A 23,592-nucleotide genomic window follows, 5' to 3' on the forward strand; every position below is an offset into this window, starting at 1 on the left:
TTAATGGAAAATGGATCAAAGATTAAATTACTCAATGAATTTAGCTAGAAGGGAAATGAACGCCTTCTATATATATTCTGCTACCTCAGCAATTAGCCATAAGTAGAGTTGAACTACTTTTCATGCCAAATTTAACAACCTACGTAATTAATTTTGATAATCACGCAATAGTGAAGAATAGCAACCGTATGAAGCAAAAAGAAACTGAGTATACTGCCATGACAAATACTGGCTATGACCAGCAACAATCAGGATTCTTCTCTATCCAACTTGATTCTTTCCTCATTTGAACTGAGGCACTTTTAGAATTCCTTCTGAAAACCTAAATATGACATGGCCACCAAGAGAATGGTTTCATGAGTTTTGTAAACCAAATAAGCTTCATTTGGCTGTGCTCAGCAAAGAACTTTTCAATACAGAAAGTGATGAAACAGCAACTTTTCAAGCACTCACGTATTTAAGATTTACCAATCCAAATTATTTTGGATCTATGATCATTTGGCAAGCATAAAAGGATGGAGCAACAAGCAGAATTAGGATTTGTTGTCAGGCTCAGAAAAGCAGAAATAATCAGGGAACTGGAGACCAGGAATCTGGACAAAGTCCAGGGGAAACACTGCAGCAGATGGAAAGGAACTATAATCTAGGAGAGAATAAGACCAATTAACCAGAATCAAAAACTAGGATAGACAATAATTGAGGACAAAGGGTTGCCAGATGGGATGTGAACAAAGGGTATCTAAGAAGCAACTTTTACTATTGTGTTTTTGCTCTGGTTTAATTTCTAGGTAAGCTACCCGAAGCATCTCCAAACAAGCTGGCCAAACAAATCAAATCACATTTTAACTTTAAAACAGGTTTCACTTCAAACACTTGAAGCCAACATTCCAAGTGTGACTTTGCAATTACTTCAAGTGTTAGTTTTAAAGCATTACATAATGGAACAAGCACCTCCCATTCCATTTAAGAAAAAAATCTGGCAACAAGTATAAGGAAAAAGTGATAGGCATTGTTAGTATAAATAAAACATCAACCCAAAGCAATTAAAAAGCCAACATGAAAAATCCATGTTACAGAATTATTGGTACCACATTATAATGGAAACTAACTGATAATTTTATTTATATGTTTATCTCAAGCATTTGTTGATAATCTCTCAGCCCATTACTCTTTCTACTTCACTCCTGGTTTGTAGGTTTTCCCCTTCAACAATACATTATTATATGGTAACACTGATGCCTTTATGGTTTTCATGCTTTCTACCTTTTGAGCCTGAAGAGACAATGACAGTTCTCTGCAAATTATTAAATATATATATAACAGTAATACTGATTTGATCCTAGAAGCTATAAGATGTTTTTAATACAATACATGCTATCATAAAACTTATCAATTCAGCTACCTCAGCAATCATTAGCTCTTTACCAGTCTTCTACCTCTATAATTCTTTCAAACAATCTACAGAATTTATTTTATGTACATACATGAAAGTTAAACCTGGCTACAAAATCATCATTTGTGTGGTTCTATTTTCCCAGAGCAGTGTTACTATATCCACATGAAATACTTAAAGTATAATGTTTAACGTTAAAGAGATTCCACTTAATTCCCACAGTTCTACCACAAAGTATTATTCATTTTAAGTTAGTTGCAGACAGACAACATACTATTAGGTAGCATCCCCTTTCTTGCTCACATTAGGCAATTTTTATACCTTTGAAAATTCCTCAGTGTCCTTTACGTCCAGTGACCGTGTGGCAAATTCCAGCAATTCTTCAGAGTTCTCTAGGGCACTACTACATTGGCTAAGTTGACTCTAGGGGGGGAAACAAACACTTAATTATACAAACTTGTACCAGGTTTATTAATTAGAAAACTCATTTTAGAGCTCTCCCTTTTCGATTATATGTTTTGTTCAGAACTATGGTGAGAGGCCATAGTTCAGCAGTGGAGGACATGCTTCACACTGGGAAGGTACAAGGTTTGATTACTGACATCTCCAGGAAAAAGCAGCAAGCAGCACATGATACGAACTTTCTGCCTGAGACCCTAAAAGTGCTACCACTACGATGATCAACACTGGTCCAAATAGACAAATGGTCTAACGGGGAATAAGGCAACTTCTTATATCATGTCTGCTGCCCCTTGTTCTATGCTAGGTCTGTCCAAGATATTTTTGTTGCACTAAGATAAACACCTCCTCTATACATAGCCACCAGGTATATGCAGACTTGTTCTAAAAGTAACATATGCCAGAAGTCTCAAGGACCTACAGAACACAGACTACCACTCAACATGGGACTGTTCCATTTAAGTCATCCAAACAAACACTGCCCAAAATACTGGGCAAAGACATATGCTTCCACCATCATTCAGATACCCAGAACAGCTTATTTTATCAGGTCCTAAGGCACTGATTGGCTGGTATGAAAAGAGGTGATCTGTAAAATTTCCTTCAACCAAGCTATTTACAACTTTAAAGGTAATCATAATTCTTTCCAATTGGGCCTGGAAAGAAACTGATAACTAGCACACCCAAAACTAGATTTATTTATTTAATATACAGCCTTTCTCCCAGGATGAGAGCTAGGACAACCAGCAAACTAGAACAAATGCTTTAGGGCCCTCAGAAGCTGGCAGGTCCCACACACATGCATCAGCACATACACAAAGTGTCTTATATGGTGATGCTATCTAGCTATAAGTGCTCCTGAGATGGGGAGTGTAGTGTAAATCTCTTTTTCCTTGCTCTCTCCAAGCTCTGGTAATTTTACAACTCACCCTGGATTCATTTTTCACATGTGAAGAAAGTGAAGAGGTGAATGGCACATTGTGGACTGAAATTCTAGCCTTGGCCACAATTGCTGTGGCTGAAAGGATGCTGGCCTTTCTCAGGCCTGAAAGGGATTGGCTCTGACCCCAAGAAGGGTTTCTAATGGCCTGACGCTGTCAAGCCTGATCTGCTGCCAGTTAAGCCTAGCACTCCAACAGCGGAATTCACTAACACAAAAAGGGGCACAATTTTTGGAATTTCTCCACAGTACCAACTGCTTTAATCTGTCCTTGAGTGCATCCCCTGCTGCATTCTGGACCAACTGTGATTTTCAAAGGCTTCCCATGCAAAACCATTGCAATTAGTGATCAAACCTACATATCTGGCCAGGTGTGACCTCAGCCTAAGTTGGATAAGGAGACTCCTAGCTATAGTTTCCATGTATACCCCAAACTCTTATCACAATGACTGCCTGTATCCTTACCAAGGGCATCCCTGTGTTTTCTGGATTAAATCTTAATTTATTAGACCTTAACCAGCCTGAAACTGACTCCAGACACCAGTTCAGAACTTTAGCAGCTCCTTGGTGACAAGATGAAGAATTAAAATAGAACTGGACATCATTCATATTCTGGTAACAATACACTTGAAATTCCCAGATATTTTCTTCCATGCTCCTATGAAATAATATGGGAACAGAACTGAACCCTGTGATATAACGATGGGCAAGTGTTCAAACGTAAGTTCCACATCACTTTCTGTAACCAAAGAAAACCATTTTCCTTCTCTCATTTATCTCTCAGAAACCTTCACCTACTGTGCTACATGTTTAAATGTCTCTGTTCAGTGTCAGCTTCCTACACCAAACTCAAGTATTTTACAGAGAGACAGCCATGCTAGTCTGAAATATCAATATGAGGAAGTACACCAAGTCTATAAGAGCGTATGCTACACCTTCTTCCACACAGTTAGTCTCAAAGAAGCTACAAGACTACATTCAAGTATTTTAGTGATATATACCAGGTTGCTAAGTTAATAGAAACAGGAGATGGAGAACATCCTTTTCCACAGGTGGATGGGAGCGTGCTATTAGATTGTTATATTGAAGAATGAGTAAGTCCACCTCATTGGTTAAAAAAAAAAGAACATCATGTAAAATAAATCATATGTACACAAAACTAGCATGTCAGAATGCTATTCTCCAAGTGAATTGTTATCTAAAATACTGGCATCTCCTCTCTCCGCGGAAGAGCACTCAGTCATGTGAACCTTTATCTACAACTCAATGATGCACCCTGTAACCACCTCAAAAATAACTCAACCATACTGCTGTACGTGTAAATGTAAACATAGCAAGACACACCTGATAAATCCCTGGGTGAGTGCGATGTACTTTGGTCTGCTGTATTCAAATACAACCTAGAGAAATCTACAGATGCTGCAGGTTACTGAAGTTAATAATTCATAATGAAGGAAAATAATATACTACTTATCTAAGCCAATTAACTGTTACACCCAGTAGGGATATAATCTGCTCCTGGTAGATCATAATATAAGGGGGCTCTTAATTGTGAGGCGAATCAGTTGTGAATGCCTTTTCTTAAGTTTGCTCAGCATTAGAAGATCAGCATTTCTACCCAGTTATGCTGCATTTGCTGTATTAACTCTAAGGTTCAGGGAATGCCATGTGCTATTAAGTGACAATCTAGTCATACAATATTAAAGTATCCTGGTCACATTCCTCAAGACAGCAGTACAGTACTGACAAACAAGGTTTCTAGTGTCAGAAAGTCTATTCTCAATTCACAAAGCAAAGCTCTTTCCCCCAACTTAACTGCTTTGTCAGCCCACCAGAAACATCACTATGTAACTAAATGCTATAGGTATGCTTCATGCATGTTTCAAAATAATTCAGACTTGCATTGATCACTGGAGAAATACAGCAGAGTCCGTATTATATGAAAATCTAAATTACAACTAGGCACACAGAGTTTGTCTATATTTAGATATAAACATTTTCATTAGATAAAGGAACCAAACAAAACTACACAACTCATTACCAAAATGAATTCATCACAGTAAATTTGTGGAACAGATGAGGACAGCTACATATGTATCTTTATTATCCAGTGGGTTGCACAAAACTGGAGCCAACAAATTTAAGCACAACGTATCAACATCTTGAGCATGTTTGCCAGCTCCAAGTTGATAAGTGCAGTAACAACCCTTGGATAAAACATTTACTTTTCATGTATCTTACTCTGAATGCCCACGCTATCCAAGCTTACTGGCTTCCATTTCATTTAACTAATGTGCTGACATAGGGATTTAACATACGCATGGTACAAAGCAAGACCACAGACAAAGGGCTTTCAATTATCTAACACAGGCATGTTAGTGTTATTGTCTGTTCTAATACTTGCTTGCATTTTTTCTGGGTTGATGTGGCTGAATATACTATACATTAGGATCTAGTAATAGATATCTTGCATACTGTACGCACCAATACCAATAATTTTCTTCATTTATAGATGTTCACATCTGCCACAAAGGTACAACAAATGTAGTGTGCAAACATAGCCTAGTGACTAAAGAAATAGTTACAAATTCCTGCTGCCCTGCCTGAAGCTGACAAGTCTTTATATAAGCCACATAGGGCAAAATTTGAGTGACAGTGTTTTACTTTTCTTTCCACATTCAATAGCAAAATGACACTAGAAATAAAGCTCTCAGTCTAAAATAAAGAGCCATACTCAAAGGTGCAGCAAGTACTCTCTTTTTTTCACTCTTGAATGTTACAGGAATTTTTATAACGTACATCTGAAAATTCTTATATGCTCATTTATCTAGCTATATTTAAATAGAAATCCATACTTTTACACAAGTATGCTTTTAACAGTATTCAAAGTTCCTTTGGAAACTGACACACCTTTGCTTACAGACTACCAAGTAAGTAAAATGACAAAATGTGATACCCTAAGAAGGGAACAAAAGCAGGTTAAAAATTTAATATAAATTAAATGAATTTGTTCAAGACAAATAAAATACTAGTCATAGAACTTTTAAAACTTATTTTTAGACAGCCCTTGTAGCACCTTTGAGACTAACTGAAAGAAAGAAGTCGGCAACATGAGCTTTCATAGACTTCAGTCTACTTCCTCAGATGCATCGTAAACATCTTAGTTTTTGAAACACAGTATTTTTAAGAAATCATTTTAATATCTGAAGTTACCTGAAGTTCTTGGGTTTTATGAGCATGTTCCTGCTTGATACTAGTTGTCATGCTCTCCTTCATCTCATCAAGTATTGAATATAAGCCATCAAACTCCTCATCCAGCTCAGCAATTACACTAGAAGAATTAGCCTGTAAATATAAACTAAGTTGCATAAGAACTGCAATATGAAATACATAGATTTGTTCAGCACAACTGTAAACAGTAGCCAGTCTACATTTCCTAAACATCATGCTAAATGTAAGAGCACCACAAGTTAATACTGATATGTAGAGATAAATATGTGTAGGACTTGATCTAAGGCTTTAGTAAGTCTGGCCCAAAAAGAAGTCAGAGAAAATTACAACCTAGCATAATAATTGGTTTGGTAGGGTTTGCTACCCCCTTTCCAGAAGATACCACATTTATATCCTGCCTTTTTTCATGAAGCACTGATAACTGTACATGAGACTATCCTAAATATTGTATACAGTGGTACCCCGGGATACGAACGCACCGCGTTACGAAATTTCCGGGGTACGAAAATCTTAGATTTAAAAAAACTGTTCTGGGTTGCGAAGATTTTTTCGGCTTACGAACATTTTTTCGGCGCGTTTCGGCGCGAAATTCAAAAGCCGCCGCTAGCCGCTAGCGGCTTTTCGGGGCTTTTTGGGTTGCGAAATGTATCGGGTTACGAACGGCGCCGCGGAACGAATTAAATTCGTAACCCGAGGGAGCACTGTACTTACAATTACCTTCTGTGATAGTCAAGACACAGATAATGACACATTTGGAACAATTTCACTCCAGTTCAAATACAGCATTATGACCACTATTAAGAGGCAACTAATGCAAGATACCGTAGCCCTGTGAGCACATACAGACTAAAACTGGAGATAGATGTGAGCGTCATCCTCCAATATCCCCGAAACACATGGATGAAAGTCAAACCTTTTCAGCTCAAAACTAGCTGGGTCATATTGCAGACACATAAATCTATTTAAACTAGTGCTCATTCAGGTGCTCTCTAGCAAGCTCGTTTTTTACCTGTTAACAGAGCAGGCAGAGAAAGCACTGTTGCCTCCTCAGGATGGCAGATTCCACATAAAAGCAAGGATGGTTCAACTCACCAACCATTTGAAACCTAATTCCTCTCTTTATATGCAAGGCAAATATACAAATGAACTCAGAGGGCTCGTGGGGTTTTTTTGGCCATTGGTCTGAAATACAAAGAACTTAGCACCAATTTAGAGAGGTTTGTTTAGCTGTGAACATAGTATGTTTCGCTGTGAACATAGTATTTTACATTATCTTTACAACATACCTGTACACCTTTTAGAGTGTGATTTAGTGTTTCAATGAAATTTTGGATTTCATCATTTTTGTGTGCCAATGTAGAGATAATCCTTTGCAGAGCTTCCTAAAAGAATAAGAAGAGGTTCATTACACATTCCTTTTTCATACACAACTTGTTAGCCTTCCAGCTAGCCATTACTAGTGAGCAACTTGTTTGGAAACATAGTTTGACTGTGCAGCTACTGCAGCCACAAAGACCTATGGTGGCAGACAAGTTGGTAGCATTTTTAACATTTTTTCTCACCTGTAAGACAGGAATGCATGTAATACCACTTGCAACTTTGTGAAGTAGTAATATAACAAAGTCAATATGGATACACTTCCCAGACAATAAGCACAGTATAAACACAATTATGGTTTGTATCCATAACATTTTCATTGTTCAATATCAATAAAAGTGATATTTTATCCAATATATTTTTACCCTGCCTTTCTAGTGGGAGAAGAGTAATTTTGTTGCTGCTATAGGGGTCTGAAACCCATGCTGTCCTACTTATCACCCAGATACCTAATACCAAATGTACCTTCTGTCAATCCTTACCCTAGTGACACAGAAACTCCAAGTTCTCCAATCAAATTCTTCATATCTGTATTTTTGTGTTGTATAAAACGTATATACAATGTATGTAACCGTTTTTGCTGTTGTTGTTGTGTGCCTCCAGGTCTTTTTTTACTTATAGTCAAAAATCTGGGAAGTTCCTTTTCTTGAGGCAAAAAATAAATACCCATGTTTAGTGAGTATAAATATTCGTATTTCAGAAATTATCAACTGGATTTCTGCATGGAAAAGACCCCCTCCCAATAACACCCTTTAGCTGCTTATAGCCAAAATTTAACAACTGTCCTAAGGCTCTGCTATGTTTAACAATTTTTGCTTCTGGTATATTGTATCTTCAAAACCCATTCAGTTTCAGACTTTATATGCCATGCCTCTGCAGTACTGCCACTTCTGTCATTTTTTACCACATTGCCTCGGTTTGACAGAGTGCTTTTACCACCAGCCAGTCCCCTAGATGAGCAATGTGTGTGTTGGCCTGCAGCTAACCCTTAGATCCTATAAATATAACTGTCAGCTTGTTTCAGTCAGAAAAACCTTCCCTTACTTTGATTAGAACACATTTAGTGCCACCACATGGAAAACGTTTTATTTCCACGAACAGAGAAGCAATAACCGATTTGGGGGCAAAGGTTTCTATCTGAAAAGGTGCCAAGACAGTTCAATATATAGCCACTCCTAAAATACAAACATACCATCTGTGCTATTTTACACTTACCAATCACTTCTCCACAAATAAAAGTTTGAGAAGGAAACTTGTTAAACTAGAGTATGATGTTTTTTAAAAAATGAAAGCAAATGTGAGCACAGTCTCATTAGTGAAGGCACATTTACATAGTTGCTCTTACTTACAGCCCCGTAATTTTAACTCACTTGAGTTACAGTGACTCCTCACCTGCCCAATATAGGAATGCAATTACTTTTAAACTGACCTTTACTAATTGTTTAACGCTGAAGTAGTGTATTTCAAACAGTTTTAAACTCTTCTAACTTAGAGAAGTAAAGGTGCTTGGTAGAAGGCAGGAAGAAACATTTGCCTTTCCACATTAACGTTGCCTTGGGTCCCATGCTGGGAGAAAGGTGGTATAGAAATAAAATGTTTAAAAGAAGGCCTGACTAGCTTCTGCTGAGATTTGGAACAAAGCTGCTATTTTCAGCGAAGATATCTGTTACTATTTATACAATGCTAGTAAAAAAACAAGTTATTTCTTTGAAAATCCACATGGCATCTGTCTCAACTATCCAGGTACCTGGAAAAAACAGCCAAATTTCTGATATCCATTACCCACAATAAATATAATGTTTCCTTACATTAAACCAATATTTATAGGTAGCCCATACTTATCTCTTATAATGTTTTTCTCCCTGCTCTTCACTAGAATTCAGAAAAGCTGCTACATCTAAACAAGAAAGTTTAGTCATGGAACTAGCATCCAAAATTAAATAATTTGATTAACCTATGCTATTTTATCTGTGCAGTTGATAATCTGCATTTGCTTCCATTGATGCAATGGTAGCATATTACTTCTTCCAGAGGTACACATTTAACCTTGCTCAGTTTGCTACATACTGAATTATTGATAAGAGCCTCTTCCATTCTCTAGCACATTGTCCTACTTTATCAGGATAGCATATTCACATATAAACACCAGCTTTAAAGGGATTTAGGATTATATATACACTGGTCTCCATCAGTGCATGACACAACCATCTCAAATCTATGCCACACAGCTATATATAGTTGTCTCCCCAAAACACCTCTGAGGTGAAGTATATATGATGTGGGAGACCCATAAATTGCCTAACCCCTTCTTTACCAAATAATACACCGATCTGTCACATTTGGAACAGGCCTGTACCACCAGGACAAAATGACTCTGAGAAGCTGCTGCTAGCTATAGAAGGGGAGAAGAACAGATGCTTGTGCTTTTGTCTCCTAACAGCCACCTGCAACTTCAGGGAGGGAAATGAAGTATTAGAAAGGGAAGGCATCATACTGATCAATGTCAAAACACACTCTTATTGTGAACTCTGAACTTTCTAAAAGACCAACACAGTTGTTTATATGCTATATGTTTTTGAGAAAAACAAAGGTAGTAGTTTGTTCATTGTACAATGGCAGCTTGACATCAAGTATAAACGGATTAGGATCTGGCCATCCTAAAGGATTAGCTTTCTCCTGACTAGAATAAGAATACCTTCCAGTTCTGAGATCTCTCTGCACTAATAAACTCTGCTCTTTGTCACCCCAGAGAGTTGGAGAGAGAAAGGATGCTTTAGTGAGCCATTTAATCCATTATCAGATTGGTATGATGCACAGCAAGATGTTATGCCACTGGTAGCAAGGAAACACTATGCCACACACAGGCAAATAACACAGAAATAATAATTTATACCATGATTGTAAGAATATTTCACAACTCAAAAAATGGAAGCTGTAATACTCTTTTGGACAGTTACAAACAAGAAGAAATAAAGCCAATACTATTTATTTCTGTAAGTAACATTTCAGAATTCATCTAATACTAAATTTATCAAGTCAAGATGTTTAACTTGTCACATGATCTATTATCTACTCTAACAAATGATATTTCATGGTTAGAGATGGCAATTTAATATACTGGAAGAGTGCCAACACATCTAATTGTTCCTCTTGCTAGCCTATGGCTGCTTTAAGTCTCAAACCCAAATGGCTCAAAACTAAACAAAATTTAGAGTTAACCAAATGCTCTTCAGGGGTCTCTACTATTGCTTCATGGACCCCCATTCACTGACTCTTAAGCCTCACCGATTTCTTTCAACAAACTTAATGTGCTCACTTTGAAGCAAAATGCATATAATATAAAGTCAGTCAATGCAGCTGTCCATTTTCTTAGCCACCAAAATTAAAGATAGTTGTGCACTTTAAAACATTCCTTAAATATGCCGAACAAAACTGCCACATGCATCAGGTAGCTGTTCACAATGCACATGTTCTACTTTGGTTTCACCTAGTCAAAAAAGAAATGTTATGCAGATTGGCCTAAATCCAGTAGCTAATCCCAATTAGAGTAGAATTAATAAATTGGTTTATATAATTGTTGAATGTTAAGTCAATCAATTATCTACTTTACCTAGAACAGCTATCTGACTTAGACTTTTACTTGTGTTTATATCGGTTATATTTATTGGGGCTATAGTCAATGCAAACCCAATGTTCTGGGTTGAAGGAGATCTTTCCTAAAAGTAAACCTCACTCATTTCAGTCACACTTCAAAGTGTACATGCTTCAGATTTGCTAGATGCATTTCAAAGCATCCCCTCCCCTCGCAGGTTTAACATTTGCAAAATACCACTATTTTTTTTCCAAACCCAGAAGTCAACTGCTGGTCACTTTGGTTCATCTGTCTATTGGCATTTTGACAGCATATAAAGCCCACAGCAGTTTCCAGGGCAGAAAACTGCCCCCAGACACATTAGAGTTGCCCACCCATGCTGTAATGGTTGCTGGCAACATCAGCTGTCTTTCACAAATGTTTAAAGGCAGAATAAGATACAAGTATGTTAATAATTTGATTTGACTGTATTAGTATTACTAATTAAAAGAATGAGGACTGAGACAGGAAATACCTGGTTCAAATTTTATCTTCTGCCATGAACTCGCTGAAGGATTCTTAAGTAGCTTGATCAGTAGGAATATTACTAAGCTATTGAATAAACTTATTTTATAGGTACAGTAAGTCAAATTATTAATGTACAGGTTTTTTATTCTAGTTTTATCCTAAGCTTAGCTAAAATTGGCTGAGAATTAAAAATAAAAGCAGTTAAGACAGAAAAATGTTGGCTTAGATTCTTTCCTTCTACCCCAGAAACTTCATTTTCTATCTCCAACTATTCAAAAGGCTTTACAAAAGGGCCATAAGAGTATCTCTTAGGGGGGGGGGGGGGGTGTCTGCCTTCAAGTAGCCTCTCAATTTATGGCAACCCCATGGATTTTATAGGGTTTTCTTAGGCAAGAAAACTCAAGAGGTGGTTTCACCATTGCCTTCCTCTGAAATATAGCCTGTAACACCAGGAATGAATCCAATTACTAACCAGGGCTGACCCTGCTTAGCTCCCAAGATCAGGTGGGATCTGGTGCTTTAGGTACTGCTCTACAAAACTAGGAATGCGACCAATGGTTCAAAAATAATCTCCCACTAAAACAATCTCTTTTAATAAAATAGTTTTAAGTTTACTTATATCGTGTCCTAATCAGATCAATATTGTGTCCAAATCAGATATAGGCTTTCCATTTAGGGTTAAAGTCCAGGCACCAGTAAGACAGTATAGCTAATAAAGCCCCAAAGGTGTAGATTTTGAGATCCCTGGTTAGGTTCTATTTACTGACCAGGAAAAAAATGACCGGTGGATATGTATTGCGAATGATCTCTCTAAGGCGGTTGAAGGAGCAATTCACAACTAGTGGGTTATCCATCAGCTGACATAAAGGGAATAATCCACTAGCTGTGGATTGCTCCTTACCAGCGTGAAAATGTTCTTCTTCTTCAACCTTAGTAGAGGAAAATTCTTTCACAGAAATCCTTCACCACTATTTTATTGTTAGTTTCTTTTATAAAGAAGAAGAAAAAAGTTAGTTTTTTTCACAGATGCTCAGTGGGACTTATTTCAAAGTCAACTGGCTTGGGCTGCACCCACACTGCAGAAATAATCCCATTTGATCCCACTTTAACTGCCATGGCTCAATGCTATGGAATTCTGGAAATTGCAGTTTGTTCGTGCACCAGAGCTCTCTGACAGAGAAGGCTCACAACTGTCTGGCAAAACTACACATTCCAGAATTCCTTAGCACTGAGTCATGGCAGTTAAAGTGATGTCAAACTGGACTATCCCTGTAGTGTGGATGCAGCCTTGGCCTTCCAAGGCCTGGCCATGCTTACTCAGAAGTAAATTCCACCAAGGCTGTCGCTACTTAGAAGAAGACCAATAAGCATAGGACAAGTAGGGTCCAAAACACACTGCAGAAATAATCCATTTTGAGCCTGCTTCAACTGCCCTGGCTCAGTGCTAGGGAATCCTGGGAATTATGGTTTATTCTGGCACCAGAGTTCTCTGACAGAGAAGGCTAATGTCTCCAGAATTCTCTAGTATTCAGCCAGGCCAGTTAAAGTGGTCTCAGACTGGATTATTTCTGCAGTGTGTTTTGGACCCAGGTGCTACAATTCAACAGCAAACAAAAGTGGAAACAGCATGATACCTTTACTGGGGCTACTATGAAATGCCACAAAGTGACTTGACAAAAGAAGTGGGAGGAGGAGGATTGCAGAAATGCCTGTTTGCTGTTGTTGCTGTGTGCCTCCAATTATTTTTTTAACTTATGGTGTCCCCAAGGCAAAGCTATCACAGGGTTTTCTTGGCAAGTTTCTTCAGAGGGAGTCTGCCAATGCCATTGTGAAAAGTGTGACTTACCCAGAGTGACTCAGTGGGTTTTTATACTGAAGAGAGGATTTGAGCCCTGGTCTGTGACTCTGGAGATCAGGATTCGAATCTGAACTCAGCCATGTAAACCCACTAAGTGGCCCTGGGCAAGTCACTCTCTCAACTTCAGAGGAGGGAAATGGCAAACCACCTCTGAAGACCCCCCCCCCCAAACAAATTTATTGGATTGCCATAAAATGGCAACGACATGAATGCACACAGCACCAATGGTCCAAAACGTACTGCAGAAATGATCCAGTTTTAACTGCCCTGGCTCAGTGCTAGGGAATCTTGGGAACTGTCGTCTTGTGAGACATTGAGACTCCTCTGTCAGAGAGCCCTGGTGCCACGATAAACTACAATTCCCGAGAGTCCCTAGCACTGAGCCAGGGCAGTTGAAGCGGCCTTAAACTGGATCATTTCTGCAGCGTGTTTTGGACCAACAGCAACAACTCCAGAGTCATAGTCCAATGCTCAAACCGCTACACCACACTGGCCCTGCAAGATGGGAATATCCAAGTTGACAATTTAAAAACAAAAAACAAAAACATTTGTTTTGCACACTTGAAGTCAGCTTTGGCTATAGCTATGGAAACACCAAACATGGCTCCCCCTCCACACACACACACAAAGACACCACCATTCAGCCTCCCCAGCGCTTAAAAGGCAACCATGTACTTCCAATGCTTCCTAGGAAAAGCATTGCAACTATTGCTGCTGCTGCTGTTAGGCCGGTGTTCCCATAACAAATTGCTATATAATGCACAGGAATGTGGCCCACATTGCAAAGCTCTCATGCCCCAAACTAGAGAGAGAGAAAAGACGTTCCCAGGAGGACCTTTCTCTCCTTCCCTGTCATTTCTCACCCAGCCAGAAGTGAACTCCTCTCACAGGGTGACCAGATGTCCTCCTTTTTTCAGGGTATGTCCTACATTTCAACCTTCTGTCCAGCAGGAATTCAAAATGTCATCCATTTTGAGCAAGATAAGAAGCCCACCGCTGTCCTTTCCCCCTTTGAGGATGCATATGCGCTATGCAGTGATTCCCAAACTATGGCCTTCCAAGTGTTTTGGACTATGGCTCCCAGAATCCCAGTCCACTGGCCAAGATGGCTGAGGCTTCTGGGAGCTGTAGTCCAAAATACCTGGTGAGCCAGAGTTTGGGAATCACTACCTATAGAAATAATGTAGTTTGACATTGCTTTGACTGCCCTGGCTCACTGCTATGGAGTTTTGAGATATTTGGTCTTCTCTGTCAGAGGGCTCTGGTGAAGCCACAACAACACAAAACAACTATTTGTTATTATTATTATTACATGTTTTCCATGCAAAAATCCTAGCTTCGGTTTCCAGCAGGTGGGCCTGGGAAAGACCTTGGCTGCATATGCACTGCAGAAATAATCCAGTTTGAGACCGCTTTAACTGCCCTGGCTCAATGCTAGGGAATTCTTGGAACTGTAGTTTTGTGAGACATTTAGCCTTCTTTGCCAGAGAGCTCTGGTGCCATGAAAAACTACAATTCCCAGGATGCCCTAGCATTGAGCCAGGGCAGTTAAAGTGGTGTCAACCTGGATTATTTCTGCTGTGTGGATGCAGCCTGACAAACAAAGGCACTCTGAGTCCTGGGTGCGAGTCTTGTATGCTGCTGTTCCTCCTTGGGGGGAAAAAACTTTAAAAGGATCCATCCTGGTCCCTCTTCCTTGCAGTGAGGACAGGAAAACATATATATATATAATACAATAAAAACAATACAAGGTTGATAAAATATAGTGCATGTAACAGAGCTGCAAATAAACTATATACAGTGCATATATTCTGCATCCGCGCTGCAGAAATAACCCAGTCTGACACCACTTTAACTGCCATGGGAACTGTAGTTGTGTGACACCTTTAGCCTTCTCTGGCTGCATTTGCATTGCAGAAATAATCCAGTTTGACACCACTTTAACTGCCCTGGCTCAATGCTATGGGATCCTGGGAACTGTTAGTTCTGTGAGATGTTTAGCCTTCTCTGTCACTGAGCTCTGGTGCCACAGCAAACTACAAATCCCAGAACCCCACAGCACAGGAGCAGTGGAGGTTAAAGTGGTATCAAACTGGATTATTACTATTACTATTATTATTACTGCAGTGTGTTTTGGACCATATTTAGCCTTCTCAGTCAGAGAGCTCTGGCGCCGCAGCAAACTACAAATCCCAGAACCCCACAACACTGGATTATTACTATTTATAGCAGTGTCAAACTTGATTATTACAATTATTATTACTATCAACTTATTATATTACTAATTATTATTATTATATTACTAATATTAATATCAATATTATTACTGTTATTGTTACATTACTAATATTAATATCAACATTAATACTGTTATTGTTATATTACTAATATTAATATTATTATCATTACTACTATTTGTACTATTATCACTATTACTATTATTGTTATGCCTGCAGTGTGTTTTGGGGCCATATTCAGCCTTCTCTGTCAGGTGCCATCCCAAACAAGCGCCCACCCCCAGCATCCCAGAGCAGCATTGGTGCCAAAAGCGGGTTATTTCTGCAGTGCGGACGCACCCTGCGAGCGTTCTATTCCCCCCAGCCCTCCATTTTCTGCTCCTTTGCAAAGGAGGAGGGGACCTTTGCAAGGGGAAGGTAGACCCCCCACCCGCCCCTCTAGAAAAGAAGGAAAGGGGTCTCCCTCTTCCACACCCTCCACTTACTTTCTGCGCCTCCATGGCCGAGAGAGACAGAGGAGGAACACCTAACCCGCCCCTCCTTCGCCACCGACTGACTGACGCTGAATGAAGAAGGGACTGGAGCAGCAGCCCAGGACTAGAGCGAAGCCCCGCCCACCGCCTCGCCCCTGCAATGAGCATGCGCGGTGGGAGGCCGGGAGGCCGCGAGCTCAGCCAGGGCGGCTTTAACCTACAGAGCATGCGCGCCACTCTTCTGCCCAGCAACCGCCCTCTATTTACATTCAGTGCCGCCCCGCCTCTTTTCGCTTCTCCCTGCTCCTAGCGCACTAGCTCCCCTAGTGGTGGTTGGTGGGAAGTGTTTATTTATTGACTTTTATTTATATTGTTTAATGTATAGGCCTCCTAGAACAGGACCCAGGTGTCCTCCTTTTCCAGGAGGCGCCCTACATTTCAGACTTCTGCCCAGGAGGAGGTGTTTCCAAATATGTCCACACTGCAGTTTATATATATATATATATATATATATAAATAATTTATTTTAATTTTTTAAACTTTATTATTTACACACAGTACATAGTACAAATTATATAAGCCATAATTCGTAATATGCTTTTACCCTCTCCCACAAACAAAGGAAAAGGAAGGTCCAATTAAAAAGATTGTATGTACAGCACTGTGTAAATTTACAGCGCTTTATAAATAAAGGTTAATAATAATAATAATAATATAAGTGAATTAAATAGCATTAGTATCTTAAAGGCAACAGATCCTGTCTGATCTTGGAAATCAAGAAGGGTCAGCCCTGGTTAGTACTTGGCTGAGTGACCACCAGCAAGTTCCAGGTGCAGACTATGTTTCAGAGGAAGGAACTGGTAAAACCACCTTTGAGTATTCCTTGAGTAAGGAAAAAACAGTTGCCATAAGGTGACAGGCAACTTGAAGTCACATGCATCTGCACACACTCCTCTGCTGTTAGAAAGCTTATATGGGATTTATAATTGTTGCAGTGGTAATTACTTTCTAATACATTTCTCAAAAGATTGCAAGGCACTCTTCTGTCAGCCCTAAGGGTAAAGATACTGAACTACCTCCAGAGTTGTTTCTAACGGTTAAAAGCTAAGAACGGCAGATATACAGCCTGATTTAAGGTGACAAAGGTCTTCACGCATCTCAGTAATCTTTATGACAATCCTATAAGACACAGCTCACTTTGTCCTTACACACCCTTTTCTCTTCCTCTCTCAGTCTTTTAGTGTGTATGTGTGTGTATGTGCATGGCTGTCAATGGGGCTACCGCACTGGAACAGGTGAGATGAGAATAAGCAAATTATAATATTTTCGCAGCTTGGCAGATTGAAAAAGATACACTCTGTCCTGATTAATCCTCTGTCATCCCGCTTTTTCAGCTGCTTTGAATGTGTCCTAGTTTCTCTCACTTCCCATTTTCTTCCTTTGTAATCAGCTTCATTCATAGAATCATAGAGTTGGAAGAGACCACAAAGGTCATCCAGTCCAACCCCTGCCATGCAGGAACTCTCAATCAAAGCATCCCCAATAGATGGCCATCTAGCTTCTGTTTAAAGACCTCCCAGGAAGGAGACTCCACTACACTCCAGGGGAGTTTGTTCCACTGTGGAACAGCCCTTACTGTCAGGAAGTTCCTCCTAATGTTGAGGTGGAATCTCTTTTCCTTCAGCTTGCATCCATTGCTCAGGGTCCTAGTCTCTGGAGCAGCTGAAAACAAGTCAGCTCCCTCCTCAGTATGACATCCCTTCAAATACTTAAACAGGGCTATAATATCACCTCTTAACCTTCTCTTCTCCAGGCTAAACATCCCCAGCTCCCTAAGTCGTTCCTCATAGGACATGGTTTCCAGACCTTTCACCATTTTAGTCACCCTCCTTTGGACATGCTCCAGTTTCTCAACATCCTCTTTGAATTGTGGTGCCCAGAATTGGACGCAATATTCCAGGTGATTCGATTCGTGTAAACTGAAGTGCAAAAGTAGTTTTCACTCACTGCAATGTGTCCCATTGGTCCTAAAGACACATTATGCATCAGGACATGCTGTCCTGAAGTCCTGAAGTTGGGGAGCTTCTGACTTCAAAAATTGGCCAGCTGAGCAAGGCTTCGACCCGGGATGCATCTAGGCGGCAGCATCCCGGCTAGATATGCAGCGATTGAGATATGACATCCCAAATCCTGAATTCAAGCCGGAAGAGGTAAGCCAGTTTATTTGTTCATGGGATAAGCTCCTCAATTAACTCAGCAAGGGGGGAAAGCGAGGAGCAAGAGGAATCTTGCCCTTCCTTCTGGCAAAAACAAACTGCCATAGGCTCTCCTGTCTGATATGTTGTTCCTCATTAATCACATTTGTCATCTTGACCACATTTTAATGTTGCTTAGCCAAACATCAGCCAATGGAGTGCACCAAAGAATTCCAGAAGAAAATCAGCATGTGCTATGGAATATAGCTAAGCCTTTGAATGCATAGATCACAATAAGATATGGATTGTTCTTAAAGAAATCAGAGTGCTATTACATTTGATAGTCCTGATGAGAAATCTGTACATAGGAGAAGAGGCAGCTGTCGGAACAGAATATGGAGAAACTGAATGGTTCCCAATTGGCAAAGTGTTGAGGGAAGGATGCAGAAAATATCATATTAAAAGTAGGTTTAGACTCAGAAGCAGGAGGAGTCAAGATAGGAGGAAGGAACATCGACAATCTAAGATATGCAGACGACACCATACAACTAGCGGCAAATATCAGAGACTTAGAACAATTACTAAGGAAAGCTGAAGAAAGGGCAAAGGCAGGCTGCTTGCTGTTGAACATTAAGAAAACAAAAATTGGGACCTGTGGCTACTTGAAAAACAGACTGACAGAATGGCAAGTTACACAAGATAACCAAAATCTGGACCTTTTGTAGATAAATGGCTCCCACTCACTGACTTTAGAAACAAAGATAGAACAAGAGGAGACAACTTCCATCTCATCTGAAACTTTGGACAGGCATTATGGACTAGATTTACACAAAGGCAACACTGGACTTTTAAAATGACCACTTATATTGAACAAAACCCAAGAAGTAGACCCACAACACTATTCAAAATTGTGAGATGAATTGTTTTATTTTGCTTTATTGTTGTGATATGTTTTGTATATAGTTGTTAACTTATAATATTTTTTTTAAAAAAATAAATGTTTTTTTAAAAATAATCATAGAATCATAGAATCATAGAGTTGGAAGAGACCGCAAGGGCCATCCAGTCCAACCCCCTGGCATGCAGGAAATCCAGTCAAAGCATCCCCAATACATGGCCATCCAGCCTCTGCTTAAAGACCTCCAAGGAAGGAGACTCCACTACACTCCGAGGAAGGAGTGTGTTCCACTGTCGAACAGCCCTTACTGTCAGGAAGTTCTTCCTAATGTCGAGGTGGAATCTCTTTTCCTGGAGCTTGCATCCATTGTTCCAGGTCCTGTTCTCTGGAGCAGCAGAAAACAAGCTTGCTCCCTCCTCAATATGACATCCTTTCACATATTTAAACAGGGCTATCACATCACCTCTTAACCTTCTCTTCTCCAGGCTATACATCCCCAGCTCCTGAGTCGTTCCTCATAGGGCAAGGTTTCCAGACCTTTCACCATTTTCGTCGCCCTCCTTTGGACACATGGCTCCAGTTTCTCAATGTCCTTTTTGAATTGTGGAGCCCAGAACTGGACACAATATTCCAGGTGGGGTCTGACCAGAGCAGAATACAATGGAACAATTACTTCTCTTGATCGAGACACTATACTTTTATTGATGCAGCCTAAAATTGCATTGGACTTTTTAGCTGCCGCATCGCACTGTTGACTCATGTTCAACTTATTGTCTACTTGGACTCCTAGATCCCTTTCACATGTACTTTCATTCAGCTATGTGTCTCCCATGACTCACCTCGACGGATGACGTCAAGCAAGGCCTCGATGTCGGGCATGTACCTGGGCAGCAGGGCATTGATGCTGTGGCTTAATTCCCTGCAGAGAAGAGAGAGCGAAGATCACCTCACTAAGTCAACAGAAAACCCTGTTTGTTCAGTAGAGAGATTTGCATTCCTCCATCTGGCCCCATCCAGCGGACTAGAAACCCCAACGGACCCTTTCTCCCCCAGCCTCTACTTGTAACACAACTCACTCCTTGAACTCCTTGCGGTTCTTAGCACGGAAATTGTCTTCAGTCATGGCAAAAAGCAAGGCCTTTGTGACAAAAGGTACCCACGGCTCCAGCGTCTCCTCAAACTCGATGACGCCTGCGATTAGCCCAATGGCTTTCATCGCCTTCAACTGGGATGAGAAGGAGATTCTGGTCTCAACAAGAGGACAACACTTGCAAACAATAAGGAAAGAGATCGAGGGTCACCCTGTCCTCCTCCCCAATTCTCAAACACAAGGTGCAGCCTTTGAATTTGCTCCGCGTGGAGCAGCCATGTGAGGGTCAGCAGGAAAGACCCCTTCTGGGCGATGTCCCTACCTTCCTCAACCAGGAGGATTCCATCACCTCGGCCATGAGGAATAGCAGCGCATGCTCCTGGTCGCAGGACGGAGAATTGAGGACTTGAAGCAGGAGCTTTTCACAGCTGCTGTCAAGAGAAACAGGGAAGGAGAGGGAAGTCGCATCCTTACTGGACTTCCGGCCCCAGAGAGGGAATATAGGCCCAGGGTCCCAGGGATGCGTGGGAGACTAAGAGGCAGTCCACCTACCTTTTGGGTGACTCAAAATAGTGAGCCAGGATGAATTCTAAATTTTCCTTGGCCGCAACGTCTACGACTAACTCGCTCACTGTAGGGTCCAGATGGCGGAACCATTCACAAACAGTAAACTCCACGGAGAAGTCCAAAGGAGCAACAGGAATGTTGCCTTGGAGCTGCCTTGGATCCCATTTCAATGTATATTCAATTTGTTTGGTTAATCTTTATATTTAACCTCCAGTTTGTTAAAACTCATCCATCTTATTACTGGTCAAGGCATCAACATTTTTTCTGCAATCAGATGGATCAACAGAGTTGTGTTTCACCTGAACACTGATGTCCAGTGCACCTTAGATCTTCATGTTCAGATGTTTCATGTGATATTAAAGAGCACAGGAGACAAAAATGGAACCCAGTGGGATGCCACAGGCTAAAGGGCCAAGGTTTGAATAGCTCCATATTTTGGAACTGGCTTTTCAAGAATGATGAAAATCTTCTCTAAACAGTGCCTTTGCCGCATCTTGATATGTGAACCCAAATGTAAATGACAGTAAACTCCACTGAGAAGTCCAAAGGAGCAACAGGAATGTTACCTTGGAGCTGCCTTGGATCCCATTTCAGGAGAAAGGCAGGACATGAGTGGAATAAACAAACAAACAATCCTATCATGTTCCTGTTGTAGGTGGTCTATCAGAGAGATCAAAGTAATTTCCATCCCAAATCCCAAACAATTCCAGGTAATCCATTTAACTGGAGAATCTGTGAACCTAGAATGACAGGAGAGGCTTGACTGACCTGCCTAAAAATGGAATGTAAGGTGCAATATTTCTTTCTTTTGTTTTATATACTAAGTCTCTGACAAGCACCAAAGGCAGCTTACAGTTTCAAATGGCAGTTTCTCAGAAACCATCCCTGTCAATACAGGTGTTTGCCAGGGCTGTCTAAAAGCAGTTCTTTTATTTAATTTCTGTATGAACGGTATAATCTCTTCTCTATTAGATGCAATGTTTTTCTCCCCTTGTTTGAAGGATAAAGATATCCCCATTTTATTATATGTCAATGATGCCATCCTTCTTTCTTTTGCACAAGTGGTCTTGCATGGACTTTTCAGGACTCTAGGAGAATATTATGAGAAAGAATTCATGGGTTAATTATTCAAAAGCTAAAATCATGCTGTTTGGAAAATGAACGCAGAAATATCAATGGCAGCTTGAAATCACCAACAACTGGAGCAAGTTAGTCATTCTAAATAGCTATTGGTAACATTTAAGGACTCTGGATGCTGGACTACACTCTTGAAAGCTGCTGTAGCTAATACAAAAGCTAATGCTATTTTTCAATAGGCAACACATTCTGGTGGTAGGTTTGTGTTGCCATGCCTTGAGCTCTACAAGAGTAAGCTATTGCCTCAGTTGTTGTATGGGGCTGAAGTGTGGGTTTACTATGAAGTGGTTTAGAAATGTAAATGCTATTACTCTTTCCATTGTATGAATCATAATTCCCATATATCACTGCATGGAATGGCAATTGTTGTGGTATGAGCAACTAACAAAATTAAAATAAAACCTTAAAATGACAGTATCGAACACACAGCCTAAATGTATTTGGAGTCAGCCCTCCGTTTTCGTGGGGGATCCATTCCAGACTCGTGTGCAAAAACGGAAACTCGCAGGTATTCAAGCCCCATAGGCTTGAAAGCGGGTTTATGGCTGCAAGTGGTTGTGGACATGTGCCTTGGGTATACCCCCAATTTTAACCCCCTCCATAAGCTCCTTGGGAGTAAGCAAGAGTTACAGATCTGAAGTATGCAAAAACGGAGGGGCAACTGTACGTGTAAATACCTCCATGTGGTAAAAGTCAAAATTTAATAGGAAGAGATGTTTTTAAAGAAATTTTAAAAGAAGAAAAAACTAAATGAAATTAATACAACCCTGGGGTCTCTCCTTCCCCACCCCCAGCCCTGGCCACAAAGCCTATCTCCACTCACCCCATCTCTTCAGACCTTTACAGGGACACAGGCAAGTGTCACAGCTTATAGCTACAGTGGTGTCAGCCCCACTTCGGGCGTCCCCTGGAGCAGCTCTCTTCCCCCACATTCCCCTAGTGGTTATACTGCTTAAACTACAAGGTTGACACAATCCAGATTTGTAATATATAAGCCCATATACCTAGCTAGCTTGCACAGAAAGCCATGTTGTCCCAGAATCCATGCAACAGCGGGTAATAGCACTGTGCTTAACAGATTAGTGAAAAAGGCAAAGGAAACGAGAAATAGTTTTAAATCAATAAATTTATTTTCCTTGTATTAGCTCTTATTTCTCTTTCTGTTGGATTTAGTATTTTTATTATCTTCACCATGATTTTTTAAATGGATTTGAATGTGCCAATTAACCTCCCAAAGTGACTCCTGCTCAGTGCCCAGGGGAAGGCGAAAAACCTCCAGGATCTCAGGCCAATCCGCCCTGGAGGAAAATTCCTTCCCGACTCCAAAAGTGGCAGTCAGCACTAGCCTGGGCATGCCATGAGCAAGAGCCAAACACAAGTGCCCTCTGATACTCCTTCTTCCAATTTATATATTATTTGTATTGCCTTCTTTAAATGATATTATTTACTGAACTCAGTATGCCATCTAACCGCCCAAAGTGACTCCTGCTCAGTGCCCAGGGGAAGGCGAAAAACCTCCAGGATCTCAGGCCAATGCGCCCTGGAGGAAAATTCCCCCCTTCCTTCCCCCCAGCCTGCTCCTGGCCCTGGCAGACTCTGCCTCTTCAGCCAAGCTGGGGCAGAAGCCCCCAAGGAAAT

At 40.4% G+C, this 23,592-nt stretch overlaps 1 protein-coding gene across 4 annotated transcripts in view; it reads right to left on the reverse strand.

The window, feature by feature from the left end:
- LOC149323243 (FSD1-like protein) overlaps positions 1-16,141 on the reverse strand; it is a 37,615-nt gene extending 21,474 nt beyond the window's left edge. For all 4 annotated transcript variants that reach the window (XM_089488634.1, XM_089488633.1, XM_089488632.1 and 1 more), the window contains exons 1-4: positions 16,080-16,141; positions 7,310-7,405; positions 6,006-6,137; positions 1,715-1,816 (exon numbers count right to left, since the gene is read on the reverse strand). In XM_089488634.1, the coding sequence (XP_089344760.1) occupies positions 1,715-1,816; positions 6,006-6,137; positions 7,310-7,405; positions 16,080-16,094 (345 nt within the window). In that variant the 5' untranslated portion in view covers positions 16,095-16,141. The remainder of the gene's footprint in view (positions 1-1,714; positions 1,817-6,005; positions 6,138-7,309; positions 7,406-16,079) is intronic.
- Positions 16,142-23,592: the final 7,451 nt, after the last annotated feature.

The sequence above is a fragment of the Sceloporus occidentalis genome, unplaced genomic scaffold (assembly GCF_023333645.1).
Source record: "Sceloporus occidentalis isolate IW3139 unplaced genomic scaffold, rSceOcc1.0.p SCAF_1, whole genome shotgun sequence".
Taxonomy (NCBI): domain Eukaryota; kingdom Metazoa; phylum Chordata; class Lepidosauria; order Squamata; family Phrynosomatidae; genus Sceloporus; species Sceloporus occidentalis.